At 39.8% G+C, this 16,354-nt stretch overlaps 1 protein-coding gene across 2 annotated transcripts in view; it reads right to left on the minus strand.

The window, feature by feature from the left end:
- LOC131425949 (kinesin heavy chain) overlaps positions 1-16,354 on the minus strand; it is a 37,989-nt gene that overhangs the window by 9,514 nt on the left and 12,121 nt on the right. For both annotated transcript variants that reach the window (XR_009229048.1, XM_058588282.1), the window contains exons 2-4: positions 10,422-11,260; positions 9,095-10,354; positions 8,912-9,013 (exon numbers count right to left, since the gene is read on the minus strand). Coding sequence is in view for 1 of the 2 variants with exons in the window: in XM_058588282.1 (XP_058444265.1) it covers positions 8,912-9,013; positions 9,095-10,354; positions 10,422-11,260 (2,201 nt within the window). In the remaining variant the exon portion in view is untranslated. The remainder of the gene's footprint in view (positions 1-8,911; positions 9,014-9,094; positions 10,355-10,421; positions 11,261-16,354) is intronic.

Here is a 16,354-nt window from a genome sequence, read left to right on the forward strand (position 1 = left end):
TCTTACCCAAACTCGCCCAGTCTATTCGAGATTGTTCCTGCGCTATGTTCACTAACCCTATCAACAACAGAATTTAATTATAACGACCAACCAAAAATAATCTAACGAATCTATGACCATCAAAAAAAAAAAAGAAACCATAAAATGGGAAACAATGCCAGGAATCTAAAAACAAATAATCGAATCAAAGGTGAAACAACAGTGCAATGAACTACAACTTAATTATTCGAGCAAAAATTAAAAAGAAAACATAAAGAAAATGATCGCGATTCTCTGGCAGTTTCCTTGAAATTTCGATTGTAGTAATTTTGCCCTAACGGTTAAAAATCTGTCACGTCAACCTGACCGTTCCACCCGACGCGCAGAGTGGGGGGTTGAGAGCATTTTTTTTTCTCTTAGCCCGATTTATAATTTTCTAAAACTCAGCGATAAAACCAAATACACAAAATTACACCATGTTCTCATTTTTCTAGCACTGAAGGAATGTTGTTGTTCAGCTTCGGAATGTGGGTTAGTGTTACACTTTTGTCGTTATTATTGTTTTATTTAAATCAATTTTGGGTGATACTTCAGCAATCGGGATGAATTTAGTAGTGTTCGTGTTTATTTAGCCCTGCTTTTCGTGTACACGATCGATTGTGAAACGGAAAACTGCTTACTTCAAAATTTCGAACGAGAGCGAATAGCGATCATTTTTGTTTTTTTATTGTAGTAACATGAAAGAAACCAAACGGGAAATTGATATGGCGATAGACAAAAAAAAACTAAACGGAAAGCACAGTTCAGAAATCATAACCATACTGTTTAAGGAAACGAAATGAATACGACAAGCAAGCCAAAGCGTGAAATCACCGGGACTGGGGGCGCACTTCTTATTCTACCGGTTTTTTTTTTGGTTTATGTCGTTGCATATTTTTTTAGGATCATGATGGGGCGCACTGCTCGGTGGCATGTCCAATGGCTATGATGTCTGAAGAAGTTAGCAGTTTCCTATTAATGTATTTTTTTTTCGCTGAAATCCGACAAGACGCATACACGTAACCAACGACAGATATAATTTATCACAGTATTTAAAACAATTATGGTGATCGAAATGTTTTGGTTTTCGGTTGAATCTCTTGTGTGTTGTTTCTTTTTTCTTTGAATACGCAACGGTAATTTGGCTAGATTTAACTCTATTGATTATTATTAATCTAAAGAACAAGTTATCCTAGAAGAAGCGTGAGTTTTGTATAAAACCAGTGGCGAAACTAGACGGGTAACAATGGTAGCGATGCAGAAGCCTTCCCCCCTAATGGGATTTGGTACTACAGTTAGGGATAAAATATTTGCTTAATCTGAACTATTTGCGACAATCGGTTTTTTGCTTTCGGTATTTAACTTTTCCCACTGATTTCTATTTCGACGAAGAAATATTGCATGTTGCTTGGAATCACACAACCGAATGCACCTCGATGCAAATGACATATTAGAGATACAATTAAACAAAATGTATAGCTTCGTGTACGTTCAGTTTTTACGTGACCGTGATGCCATGACTAGCAACGATGTCCACTGTGTCGAGAACCTGTGTACGTACAATTCAATACAATAAAAGCACGTGTTCACGGCCAATTGCATTTTTATGGACTTGTTTTAAGCATGGAGATTGTTTTCCGTCAAAAAGGGCAGCATAACGGGTGGCAACTAAAATTTTGGATTTTTTTCGAGGCCTGTATGCTCAATAAAAAACGAGCTCAGAAAGAACTAAGGGTTTGTATGTGTTAGCTCTCTTTCTCCTCTTTCTGCTAGTATTTTCTGTTTTGTTCATGCTTGCTCAGTTTTGCTCAAAATGCCGTCGAAACAAGAAGTATTTCACGAGCGCATTGTACAGTTCTACGAACTGCACAGAAATCTCGGCAAATAGTATACGGTACAACATTTTAAAAGCGAAAATGTTGCGGCTTCGACAGTTTAAAATACCCTAAGATTCCCAACAACTGCTTGTAAGGAAGGTAGTGGAAGACCAGCCAAAATTATGGACGCAAAAGGACTTCGTTCTCTTTCTCGTGCCTTCAACAAAAAGGATTCACTGAGTCAAAGGGATGCCGCAAAAAAGTTCAACTGTTCTCACCAGTACATCTGCAAAACATTGAAAAGACTCGGAATAAATTACCGAAAGAAGACACGAGCACTGACGCACAGATTTCAACGCTGCCAATGCCGCTGTTGATTAAAAATTTTTCCGGAAAAAGTTTTGTTTTGGACGATGAAAGTTACTTCCCTCTTTCGAAGACGCAGATTCCCGCAAACGATTGATACTATTCAACGGATAGTTCTACCAAATACAAATAATAATACCCCTAAGTCCCATACAAACGAACCGCCAATGTTTGGTTCACAGCCTGAACAAGTAAGCCTAGCAAATTACTCTCTTTCGTTGCGATAGTTTGAAAATGTGGAAGGAGATCGTTTCTGGCAACGCTTTATGCTAGTTGCTACGGCGCAAAACAAGTTTGTTTGTTTATGTTTTCCGTTGCTGTATCGCAACAAATTCTAAGGTACACTCCAGCTAATCGATGGATGAAGTATTGCGATATATTTTGGCAGTGATGGGACTTTATTTCATAAACGGGTCTTGGTGTGAAACATGGGTACGACTCGTATACGTACCACGGAAACAGCGATTTGCGCTCTACACGATAAAATAAAAGTTAAAAGAGAAACAAATGCAAGCTGTGTATGCGTTTTCCCAATATTCACTCATCTATGCGTGACCCAGACAAATTGATTATAGCCCAAACGATGGCAGACACAACAGCTTTTCTCTCACGATGGATAAACTTATTAATTGAATTATTTTCTATTAGTATTATGACGCAAAGGTTCCCCGCATTTAGCAGATGTTGGAAAAATTCCTACTCCTCTGACGGGAGTGATTTGCAATGAGAAGAACGGATGGCTACCATAACGATTCGGTGAACAGTGCCGAGACATTCTAACATATAATACTGAGAAATTTCCGAAAGGCCAAGGAGCAAATTTCTGAAAAGCCAAGGAGGACAAAAACCAAAATCCAATATGGAATAACCATATCTCATACACAACAACATAGTTCAAGTTTATTTTTCACTACAATAAACAGTAACTATGGTGAACTTGTTCTTACCCTCCAGTGTTGCTAGTTTTATAGAAAACTCGTTAAAGTACATTGTCACTCTGACAGCGTATCATGACAGTGTACCGCACGATGCAAAATGTGTCCTTGAAAATTTGTCGAAGTATTCCGTATTATAATTTGTATTTGGTTCTACTGTACATCCGAACATAAAATATTAGTTTAAACATAAGCTTGAACAGAAAGTGATGCTGTACATTGTCATTTCCGAGAAAGGCATTTCTAAGACATGGTTCAAGCCATCTGGGTTGACAATCAATCAAGATGTGTACCAGAACGAATGTTTGTAGAAAGTTTTGATACCGTTTTTTTCAAAAACATCATGCTGATGGACAATACGTGTTTTGGCCGGATAAAGCATCATCGCATTGCGCTAAAAAACACAATCGTTCCTGTATACACATTCGATCCCATTTGTACCCAAAAACCACGACCCGAGAAATCTCCCTCGTGACGCATAATCGAAGATTTCTTCGGGGTTTTGAGCTCCTTGGTGTACAAAAATAACTGGAGAGACACGAATTGCTAACAGTTGATTGGTAGAATCAAGAGATGCATTCGCAAAGTTGACATGAAGGCCGTACAACGCTCCTGTTCCGACATCAAACGGAAGCTTCGCCGAACATCCGATTACGGACCGTTTTCAAATGTTCACTAATTTTTTTTCAACAATGAACATGTAATTTCAATAAATCAGATCTCCAAGTATGTATGTCTTTTTTTGACAGCTTGAGAAAGAAATTCCAAAATTTTAGTTGCCACCCGTTATTTCGTATCAGATTACGTAAGGCCATTTCTTCTTACGTGAGCGTAGGTCAATATGTGTGGTGTCCTTGTAAATCACTGGTAGCATACGAGAATTAACTTGGACATGTCACAACATTTAAACAGATTACACTTCGTTATCAAGTGCTTGTTTTGAAATATCCCGATAGTGATAAATTCAAGACGGACTTTTAGGTACAGAAAGTTGTCTAAGAATTTAGGCGACGAATCCTTTTGTGAAATATTTGTTGCATTTATTCGAAATGTTTGAACGTTAAGCTATAATATGAAACTTTTTTTCATTTTCTAGTGAATACGACTTACTTTACTATGGGGTGCCTGTTGAAAATTAGCCATGTGGAATAATGGGCAGAACTTAATCGTGAATATCTCGATTTGTATTAATGGCAGCAACATAACTCTTTCACTATTTCATCGAAAATATGATTTTGAACAGTGTGAGATAACCACAAACAACTCAAAAATTAAGTTTTCGCAAAATTTGAAAACAACGCGGAAAACTCTACTTTCGCTTGGGATTTTCGCGCAAGAACGACGATTTTGAGGTTGTCAGGCACATATCTTCAACTGACTGCGTATAAAAGGGGAACCATGGTCGAAAATCGATCCTTTCTTCTTGTGCGTTGGAGCTTCGGAGAGTGCACCTTCTGCGTGGTTAAAAACCTCAAACACTCAGGTCGCAACTCTCATTTGGACTTCAGTCGTCCGGTGGAACAGTTAGCAATGAAAGCAGACCTTTTGCGTGGTATAAAGCCTCAAACGCTAAGGTCGTGCTTTCATTTGGACTTCAATCGTCAGGTGGAGCAGTCGTCAATAATGAGAGCAGACCTTTAACGTTGTACAAAATCTCAAACGCTCAGGTCGCAGAGCCAGTTTCGTTCGAAGAAGATCGATTACACCATTCTTTTTGGTAGTCGTTTGCATTGGAGCAAAATACAGCGTAAAATAGACAACAATGTTGAACATTCTGCAAAATCAACCCTTCTAATGACTCTAAATATTACCTAAAGAACTATAAAGATTGCTTCTTCGTAAATCGAAAATTTAAATTATCTGTGTAGTGCAAATCTTAGATAATTTGATGCTTTTTTTGCAATTTCCACAGTTGTAAATTCGTGTTGATTATGGTGCGGTCGAGGAATCTCCAAACGAAATACAAAGCTTGTTACTGCGCGCGGAAGAAGCAGGAGACTCCAACAGAACACATATCAGTTTCGCATTCATGGACAACAGGTCATCCTGGAAATAGATAACGGAAGTCAGCGGTATCCATCGGAATTTGAACTCAACTCGTCACTCTCCATCACGAACGCCTTCATTAAAGGTTCTTTTCAGAACCACCATTATTTTATCATAAAGAACTATACTGGTTACTTCGTAATATTTGTGTGTCAGAATGTTTAATGTAACTAATCTGTGCTGTAGTTTAGGTGTATCCTTTCAAATTCTAGTAGTGTAAAAGGACAAAACTTGCACAATTCACACAATCGTTCAACTAATTTATATTCGAAGGAGTGTCAGTTTTATTCGTATTCACGACATCCAGTTATTTCTCTGACATTACACACCTGTACTTTTTAACGCACAGTTCTGGGTGACCAATGTATGTTTATTAAGGGCAGGCTTCTCCCAAAAACATATGGTACATAACACATGGATCAATAAGTCCCGAGGCTAAAGCAGAGATGGCGCTCGTAGTAAACCAGTAACCACGTCTTTCTGGAGTACTAACCTTTGCTTGAAACGGGTCAAAATTTTAAGTCGATCCGACCAGAAACAGCTGAGTTATCGAGGTTGGAGTAAAGTCGTTTTGTAGTTTGTTTAAAAAATGGAAAAAAACGAGTTTCGTGTTTTGATAAAACATTGTTTTTTAATGGGTAAAAACACCGTGCAAGCGAAACAATGGATTGAAAAATGTTATCCGGACTCTTGTCCATCAAAAGCAAAGATTGGCCGGTGGTTCGCCGAGTTTAAACGTGGTCGTACCGACACAAATGACGCGGAACGCTCGGGTAGACCTGTGGAAGCCGTTACACCGGAAAATGTGAGTGAAGTGACAAAAATTATAATGAAAGATCGTAAAGTGAAGCTCCGTGAGATTGCTGAGATGACACAGATATCATATGGAAGTGTATTTACTACCCTTCATGAAAAATTGAACATGAAAAAGGTTTTTTCCAAGTGGGTGCCGCGATTGCTGCTATGCACCCTGCCACAAGTCGATGAAAACAATGGCGAAATTGAACGAATTGGGCTTTGATCTGGTTCCCCACCCCCCATACTCGCCAGATTTAGCCCCCAGTGACTACTGGCTCTTTGCTGATCTTAAAAAATGCTCCAGGGACTTATTGATCCACGTGTTATATAATTCCTAATAAAACATCTTTATTTTTTTTAATATGGCGGCTTTGAAAACAGTTGCTCAAACTCGTGGGTTTGAGACTTCTTGGAAACCAATCATCGGAAACCTAAAACAGTTTTATACTCTGTATTCAATTGGTTATGGTCGGAACTAGAATAAAAAAAACTCAACCGAGAAAAAACAAAATGACAGCATTTTTTCAATTTTCGACCCTTTTTTGCACTTTGAATTGTTAATAACATTTTTAAATAGCAATGAATATTATTCATAAAAACATGACATCGAGAAAAAGCCGATCAATGTTTTTATTCGTGACTAATCGTACCGGGGCGGGCGCCATCCCCCCCTTTTTCTACCGATTTCTCAGTCGCGTGTACCTTCGGGACTAGTTCTAAATAATTTCTAAAGGTATTCACCCCTATTCTGTATTAGAGATGGGCAATTCGCTCCTGAGCTGTTCCAGTGAATCGAATCATTGAAGTGAGCTGACAGCTCACAGCTCTTTTCAAAAGAACCGCAGCTCATCAGCTCACTCATTTGCTACCCAGTTCACTGCATTATGACGAAGGGAACACGCTACGAGCTGGTCGGATCTTTGGCTCTTTAAGAGATTCAATTTAGTCGACATCAATTAAAGATAAACTAATTCGCATTGCATTCATTGCATCATTGCAAATCAATGATTCAATTTCGATCATGCATATGAAAGAAAACCGGTGCATGAGAAAAACGGCGTACAAAATGAATCTTATGTTCAAACTAAAAGAGCTGATGAGCTGATACATCGAATCGATTCACTTTGGTGAGCTGATCGGTTCGGAGCTGTTCACCAAAATGAGCTGTTTTGCACACCTCTATTCTGTATTTCGATCGAATCGGAATTTGTCGAAAGAATGTAAAAATTTGCATTCTCTATTTCGATCGAGTGATGCTTTTGTATGGAAAACTCGAACTCGATCGAGGTACAGAATGCCAAATTTCGTATTCGATCGAAACAATCCGATTCGAACGAAATACAGAATCGGCATGTAGAACATATCGTTCAATCTAAAGCCTTCACATCTCCACTACACAAAAATGGAACTGATTTCTCCCAGTTGTCGTGTGTTCGAGCCCCGACCTGGAAGGATTCTTAGTGTCAGTAGGATTCATAGTACGAGCCATGCAATGATTCTGTACACTAAGAATTCCACAAAAGGAATGTAATGCCAAGACTTTGCTTGATTGCTCCAATAAAATAATTAAAGGACTATAATTCCGAACGTCCGGATCGCGGCACTACGAATCGATTTGGCAATCGTATACTTCAGTAGCGAATGCATCTACGGTGTCGATGGATAAAACTTTGCCGATCGAGATTAGAAGTTCCAATTTTGAGGTGGTTCGTATCTCGGATCAGAACAATTTTCTGGCGGGTATCGATCGGTTATTTTCTACCAGAACTGAGAACACTGACTTTCTTGGAACGGGATATTGATGGGGAAAAAGCGCTATCGTGTCATTCGATCAAACGACACCAGATCCACTCCATGAGCTCGACGAATCTACCTTTGCGACAATGGCGTTAAATTTGATTGCTATTAAAATCTGATTTTCACGTAACAGTTGATAGCACCTTATTATAGTAATGAGCCCACCCAGAAACCTTATTTCAAATACCGTCAAAAACCGATTGCCTATTCATTCAATCATTGACAGACAAAAAAAGAAACATTCGTACAAAGAATGGAAAAGGCACTTACTGACTAGACAGGAGCCGTCATCGACTCATAAACTCTTTTTGGTATATAATCACTAATCAACAACGAAGCGTACATGAATATAAATACATGTGAAATGTAAATTCCCTATATACAAAACTGACCACCCCCGAAAGGACCGTCGGCAATCGTCTTGAAAAAAATAATCGTACTTCAAGAGATCATCGGTCCACACCGACCCTCTCGACGAATCAAAGCAACGCATCCGACCAGTTCCTAAGCTAAACATTCATCGGAAGCGGCAGGAGCGAGCCCTTCGTCAAAACAACACTTTCGAAGCTGCCTTACAGAATAATCAAATACTGCGGACAGCGATGGGTAAGCAGTACCATCGTAAGCGACAGTAACAGGTGCAATTGGAGTGTCGGCAGGGCCAACGGAACCGTTGACGTCAGGGTCGATATTAAACTTTTACCCTTTACTTTCTCCTGCTGCAACTGACTACCATTGTCTCCCGTCTGTTCTTCCCGTTCGAGATCCTCTATCAGCTGACCGTAGCTGGTGGTAACCGGACAGCCGGCCTTGTTTCTACGATTGAGCAAATTTTTGTGCAACTTGGTCAGCTTTAACGCGCACGGCACCTGCTGCTGCGGCTGCTGCTGTACCGGTTGGATCTGTTTTTCTTCATCCCGATTGCTGTCACCAGATTCCAAATTGACCAATTCGTTGCTAGTGGCCACGGCCGCTGCCAACGAAGGCCGGCGACCATGGGCGGCACGGCGCAGTGCACCGAAGTCAACTTGATCATGGTTTGATTTCGTTTTGCCGAAAGGAGTTGAAGATTTGGGATTGTTAGTAGGGGAGCCAATGGCGAATGATTTAGTGCTTAACGAGTAGGGTACTGACATAAGTTCCTGTAGTTTGGCAGACTTCTCGGCTTCCTCCTGGCGTAGCTTCTCGTAGTCGGCCGTCATCTGCTGGTGGGCAAGCGAAAGCTTCTGGTTGGTACTGAAACAGAGAGAAAAAAAAGATCCATGCAATTAATCCGTCATACGGGACAGTCGGGACAGCTAGTACAAAAATACTAACTCCTTCAGTTCGTTGATGAATTCCTGCTTTTCGGAAATCTCATCCCGCAGTGCCGACACCTGTTTCGTGTGGGCATCCCGCAACTGGTCCATCTGATTCTCGAACGCAGCCTTCAGTTGATCAGCCTTTTGTTTCTCTTCCGCATTCACAGCCGACACCTGTTCAGCAGCCTTCAGCTTAGCGCATTCCTCCCGCAGGGCGTCCACATTTTCCTCCAGGGTGCGCTTTTTGTTCTCTGCTTCCCGCATCGATTCCTGCAGCGACTTCATACGAGCCTCGTGCTGCGAAATTAGCAGCCGACACTCGCTGAGATCCTTTTCGTATTCGCCTACCTTCTTGTTGGCCTCTTGCTGAAGGTTTTCCAAATTCGAGCACCGTTGTGAGACGTTCTTCGCCTCGGACTTCATCTTGCTAATGTACAACCGCGCCACGGTAAACTCTTCCTCCAGTTTACCCGCCGAAGCTTCCACGTTCAGTTTCATCTCGTTCTGATCGGCGGCCAGGGCCTGTCCGACCTCGGAAAGATCCCGAAGTAAATTGCTCAACATTTCCGTGATGCGTTTCTTCTGGTGTGCCGACATGTCCTTCAGTTGCTGTAGCTCGGATTGCGCACTGTTCAGCGAGGTCTGTTTCTGCAGCAGCTCATCGTTAACCGAGTCAATTTCCTTGTTTTTGGACTCAATCTCCTGCGATTTCTGATCGTAGTTAACGGCAAGTTCTTCAAGTGCTTGCAGGACTTCCTTAACCTCTTCCTTTGCGCTTTCGTTCTCCTGCTGGATACGGGTCATCTCTGCCTGCAGGTTTTCGTAGTCCCGCCGAGTGTTGGCGATCAGTTCTTCCTGGTCCATGATCTGTTCCTTCAGCTTCTCAACGTACTGCGACTGTTGATTGATTTCCTCATCCTTATCATCCAGCTGCTGGTACAGACGCTCGCGCTCCTGCTCCAGCGCAGCCCGTTCGTCGGCATTGATCGAACCGACCATCGCTAAACCACTTGGCGTAGCCGGCACCGGTAGATCCGTTGTTTTCTCCAGCAGAACCTCCACGTTCGGTGTGCTAGCCTCCATGACATCGAGCAGATCGAGCTGTTCCTCTTCGTTGACCGTTTCGCCGGCACGCCATCTGGCCAGCTCGGCTTCCAACTTTTCCACTTTGCCCTTCAGCCGTCCGTTCTTTTCCTTTTCCCGCTCGTAGCGACGTTTCCACTCTTCGGCCGTTAGTTCTTCGTTTACGCATACCACGTTCTTGACGGTTTTGGCTCTGAAATAAATAGGAAAAAACAAAAATAAAAGCGATGCGGTGTTAATTAAATCCATAGCAGGCGTACCTTCGACCGAAGTCCAGTGTTGATTTGGTTTCCGCTTCGTTGAAACTCGCCGGCGAACAACAGATCACGATGGTGGTTCGTGCATTACCACCGAGCGATTCCTGCAGGATTCGCGTTAGCTTCGAATCACGGTACGGAATATGGGTTTTGTTGCCGTCGGCCAGCGCCGAGATCACATTGCCGAGGGCCGACAGGGATTTGTTGATGTTCTTCGCTTCGTCCAGCACCGTACCTTCGGCGCCGGTTTTCGAAACCTTCTCCGAACCAGCCAAATCCACCAGGTACAGCTTGCCGGATAGTTTTTTCTGATTTTCCAAATTTTCCTGCTTCACATTTATCAAAAATACTGAGTGCGATCGGGACGAGTGTTCGTTCATGTTGGTCACCGCTATGTGTCGGTTGGATTTACCCTCCTCGATCACCTCGAACACGTCCTCCGGGCTGGACACGAACCGCTCGGTTGCCCCCTTCACGTACGGTACCCGATTCTTGTCCTCGTGTACACTCAGATTCACCTTCGACACGTCCAGCAGGTCCCGGATTTTGTCCATATAGATCTCGTAGTACGACACCTTGATGTGAAACTCCAGGTTGACCTCCATGCTGTAGATATGGTTGAAGATGTCGTTCACGATGCGTGGAATGATACCCTGCTTGCCGGGATCGCCGATGACGCCCTCCATTGTGTGCGTTTTGCCGGACGACGTTTGACCGTAGGCAAAGATGGTGCCATTGTAACCGGCCAGCACGTCCGACACGATGGATTTAGCAGCCTCATTGTAAACCTTTTCCTGTGTGGCATTCGGTTTGAAGACTTTGTCGAACAGATATACTTTGCCCTGAAAGCCAAGGAGAGAAAAAAAGAGTATTTAGTCACGAAATGAAATGCAAATTCCATTCAAAATTTCTTTGCATCCAGTGAAACTTACAATACACAGTTTTGTGCAGTTTTGAATATGTACTCAATAAATCATACCGAACGCAGTGCGAAAGCATATGTACCTCAATAATTATAACCAGTTATATTAACACAAATCGTCTACTTGCTGCTAGTTGTTTTTCTTTAGTTCTTCTTCCATATTATATGGGGGTGATGAGCCTAGTGTTATGCTATTCAGCTTTATGTTTCTATACCCGCGGGGGTTGACCATCAAAAAACATCCACTCACCCTATCGGTGGCGTCGTTTTGTTGGTTGCACTCATCACCATGACTACAACCAACAACATAGAAAGCAACGTAATCGACTTCGATGCGCTCACCCTTTTCTTTTCGATTGGCAGCAGTAGTTTTAATTTTCGACAATGATGGTCGGTCGGTTGGTCGGTCGGAATGCGTGTTTGTATATCGAGTAGGTGTTGGAACAGCAGGATTCACTAGTCGTTTTTCTGGTCATTTTCTTATACAACCACTCAATTGCTACTTCGCAAGTAGACTTTACAACACAATATGAAAAAGAAAACCACTGACTTCCGTTGCAGTGGAGCGAAAGAAAAGCTTTTGATATTACTTTATATCGAAGGGAATCTATAGCCAAGTGCATGATGGGTATAGTTTGGTACGATTCAGACGGTGCGTCACCGTCTATTACTGACTTGTTTCAAAGACGAAACATTGCATTCTATTAGACAAATTCACTGAGGTCTTTTTTACGCGAGGGAAATCGCAAAACTGAAGAATTTTTTTACGTCAAATGTCATAGACATGCATGAAACGTCCAGATATGGGGTGTAATAAAACAAAAATAGTTGAAAAAATCGACTTTGGGGTTTAGGTAAATTTTAAGATAACCGAAATCGAATTTTTTTTAAGCCAAATATTCAAAAAATGCATGAAAAGACGAGATCTGGTGTAATCATGATAATTTTTTTTAATTAACTGGGAATTTGGGACCGCGTAACTTTGCAAATCCACACAGACAAATATCGCAAAACTAAAGAATTTTTTTTAAGCCGAATGTCATAGAAATTTGCATTAAGGGCTGAGGCCAGTAGGTCGCGTAAAACCACGTGGCTCGCTGTGCGTATTACATTTCTGTATAAAATGTTCAAAACGACGTATGTAACATTGAGAGATTCTCTTTGTTTACTTTCTCTTTTGATTATTACGGCACTCTTAGCAATCCTTCTCTCCAATCATTTACCGATAATAATAACTAAAGCTATCATCTTTTAATCTGCTCTGGAGAAATTACCGGAAAAAGCAGAAATATTTCGCAATAATCGAAAGAGAATGTAAACAAAGAGAATCTCTCAATGTTACATACATCGTTTTGAACATTTTATACAGATTTCTCTCCATGCTCTCTTGCAAATGTGCAAAATGACTCTCGGTGTGGCCGGGTGGTCAAGAAAGTTTTGATATTTTCGGTTACAAGTTTGACATTACATCACATAAAATCCAAGAAAGCTGCCGCTTGTTTGGCAGCCTCTTTGAGCCGATTTTATTTCTCTCTCATGTTTCGTTACGTTATCAGGGAACTAAAACGGCGCCGACAAAGAAATCGACTTACCTCCACAAAAATATTTTACACTTCATTTTCATCGCGACAACATATATGTTTTTATGCACTAATCGCATCTAAATTAAATTATCTAGGCATTGTCAGGATAGATTTTTGATCCATGCTCCATGAAGGCGAGATATTCAATGAACAAGTTGAAATTTGCCATTTTTAGCTATGCAATTCTTCTTTCAGAAAAAAGACATTCCCGACCGCTAAAATCAAACAATCATTCTGAAATTTTCACAGATTAATCTAAACTAAACGATAAACGATATAATAAACTAATTTCTAAGAGATTGTCAGTTGTGTTTTTTGATATTCGTCACCGTTTCTGAGAAAATCAGATTTGAAGCGTGAAAATAACCCTTTAAAACGCCCTAAAACACACTGGCCTCAGCCCTTAAGGAGCAAGACCCTTTGCAAGCGTATGAGTAATGTCAACAATGTGTGCGTAGACACAAATTCCGGCGCTTCTTTTCCTGATTTTAATCCATAAATCCTCCATATGGTTGAAAAATAAACCAATCAGTTCATTCTGCTTAAAATTGCAATTCAAGAAAAGCGAAAATCTTAGTCTAAAACTTTTCCGTTTTCCTAAAAACTGCTCGAGAAAAATTATTTCAGATTTAGCTTACTTTCACTGACACATTTGATTATCAACAAACACATTTCTATATGGATTTCCACTTGCAGAAATTATTGCAAAAAAAAAAAGATTTACATACCTTCTATAAGCAAACCCGCGAAATTGGAACCTTTAATTTAACATGCGAAAGGCAATTGATATGGAATGTTATCGTAAAACTATTTATTTCTCCGGAAAACTGCTTTTGTAATAGAAAATATTTTGTTTTGTTCATTTTGTGTAGCGCAATCTAATACAAATGCATTGAAGCAGTGTTGCTTACTTTTCTATTAGGGAATAAAAATCTACATTCATAAAAGGTAAGCAATTTTCCATCAAACGTTGGTGAAAAATTGATCAAAACTGATATTTCATCAAAAAAGTCAGGCTTAATTTTCATTTGAGAATAAATTATCATTAAAAAAGATTGTTTAAAACTCAATTGTGCAAGCCTGGTTGCGCTGCATATATGAATACATAGATCTATGACATACGTACTAAATAAAATGTACGTAATATACAAATTACCAACACAAGTTAACTTGGTTTACTCTTGATCCGTAAACGTCCAGAGCTGATATCATCTCAATTTTTGCCTTTCTCATATACAAAGGCTATACAATCACTGTGAAAACCCCGACTATTGAACCGAGGCCCGGAGGACTGAATGTCATATACCATTCAACTCAATTCGACGACCTGATCAAATGTCTGTGTATGTATGTATGTATGTATGTATGTATGCGTGTATGTGATAAATAATGTCACTCGATTTTCTCAGAGATGGCTAAACTGATTTTCACAGATTCAGATTCAAATGAAAGGTCTTACGGTCCCATAGATCGCTATTGAATTTTATTCCGATCCGACTTCCGGTTCCAGAATTACAAGGCAATTTGTGCAAATCTATGAGAAAATGCGCATATGATTTTCTCGGAAATTTCCCAACAAATTTTTACAAACTAAGATGCAAAAACTAAGACAAAGATTCGACTTCCGGTTCCGGTATTACAGTGCGATTAGTAAACAATTTCAATTTCATGAGTATTTTCCAAAAGCGAAGTGCACATTTTTATAAAACTTGCTGGTGTAAATTCATTTAGTTGGCAGACCTTGTTAGTTGGTGGATATATAAACCTACTTTGGGACTACTAGTGCCCGGTTTCCGCTTCCAAACGCACCGGTAATAGTGAAGAAAAGCTTCAACACCGGAACTCACTTCGATTTCTCAGCAACGGTTAAACCGATTTTCACAGATCATAATTCAAATTAAAGCTTTCAGTGTCTTAAAAGATACTGTGCAATTTCATCCAGATCCGATTTCCTATTGCGGAATTATAGGGCAATAAGTATCCAAAACGGTCACACCAAATGATGCAAAACCGGTACGCATCGGTACGTGCTGGTACGGAAGAAAAAAAAACACCATAGTCCAAGCACACAGCGTGCTTTGTTCAATTTTGTATAGCGTGCAGGGTTGCCACATTTAAATCTATAATAACTTGACTTAGCTGTTTACAAATCGAAAAGGTGATGGTAGTTTATACTGAAGAAAGTTTTTTAGTTTTATTCAAATTTTGTTTTTATAGGCTATTCTTAAATAAATAAATTTTATTTTTATAGCTTTTTTTTAAATAAATCGACTTTGGGACTAAAAGACAAAAGGGTCTAAATGATGACAAAAATCATTATTTTTGAGATTTTTTCAGAATTATCGTGCAACAAAATAAATAAAAATATTTTTCATGATAAAAAGCATCATTCGAACAGCATTTTGTATTTTTTTTTTTCGTGGAAAAATATTGAGAAATAAGTCGGTGAAGGGGTATTTTTGAGAACGTTTCTTGAAAATCATGATTTGCGGTGTCCACTGTATCTCAGCGGAGACTAATCAGAAGTAAACAAATCAACGCAACATAGTTAGAGTAGAAGTTTTCCTAAACCCCAACGTTTCTTTTTGTTTTTTTATTTTAGGAAATTTTGGTGGTTGTTCAAAGTGAAAACTACGATTTTTCATGAAAAAATCCACCATTTTATTGCTATTAAACCTTCCCAAGGTAACAAACAACGAAAAGGAAAACGATGGGGTCTGGTTTTTTATACGTATAAAGTGTATGCCAAATTTGAAAAAAATGGTGCAGTAGTTTTTGAATGACGATGGACACGGACTTTCAAAACCTGCTTTCGAGAAAAACGCGTTAACAGTTTTTTGTCTATAAAATCCAAGGAAACAAATCATTGCTCAAGGGAACACGTAGGCTCTAACATTCTCAAAAAACCATATTTTTTTTTTGTATTTTGTTATAATGAAACATTTCGAGAATGTTTTGTAGTTTTTTAGTCAATCGAAGCAGAAATCTTGGGCCTGTGCGCCGAGCTCTTACTTCTTCGTAGTATGAGATCAGCAAAAATAAAGGCCCATAACTTGCTGAGTTTTGTTCCGATAGGCTTCAAAATTTCCCAGAATATTCTTGAAATGTTATACAAAAGTGTTGGACACTACCCGCCCCTCAAGGTCCCATAAAAATGGCTACACTGATTTTCAAAAATTTCGAATCCAATGAAATGGTTTACAATCCATTAGGCGAATTTACCTGACTTCGGCTACACCGATATCCGAATTCCGTTTTTGAAAGTATCGGGAATAAAGAAGCTAAAATGAGGCCAAAACGAATTTATTAAACAAAAATTCATATTAAACTAAACTTATGGTTTTGTACAAAATTGGTGAATTTTATCCGAATCCGATTTCTAATTTTGAAATTACAGGTGATTAATAAAAAAAGGTATCAGGTGGATTAAG

Source organism: Malaya genurostris, chromosome 1 (assembly GCF_030247185.1).
Source record: "Malaya genurostris strain Urasoe2022 chromosome 1, Malgen_1.1, whole genome shotgun sequence".
Lineage (NCBI taxonomy): Eukaryota > Metazoa > Arthropoda > Insecta > Diptera > Culicidae > Malaya > Malaya genurostris.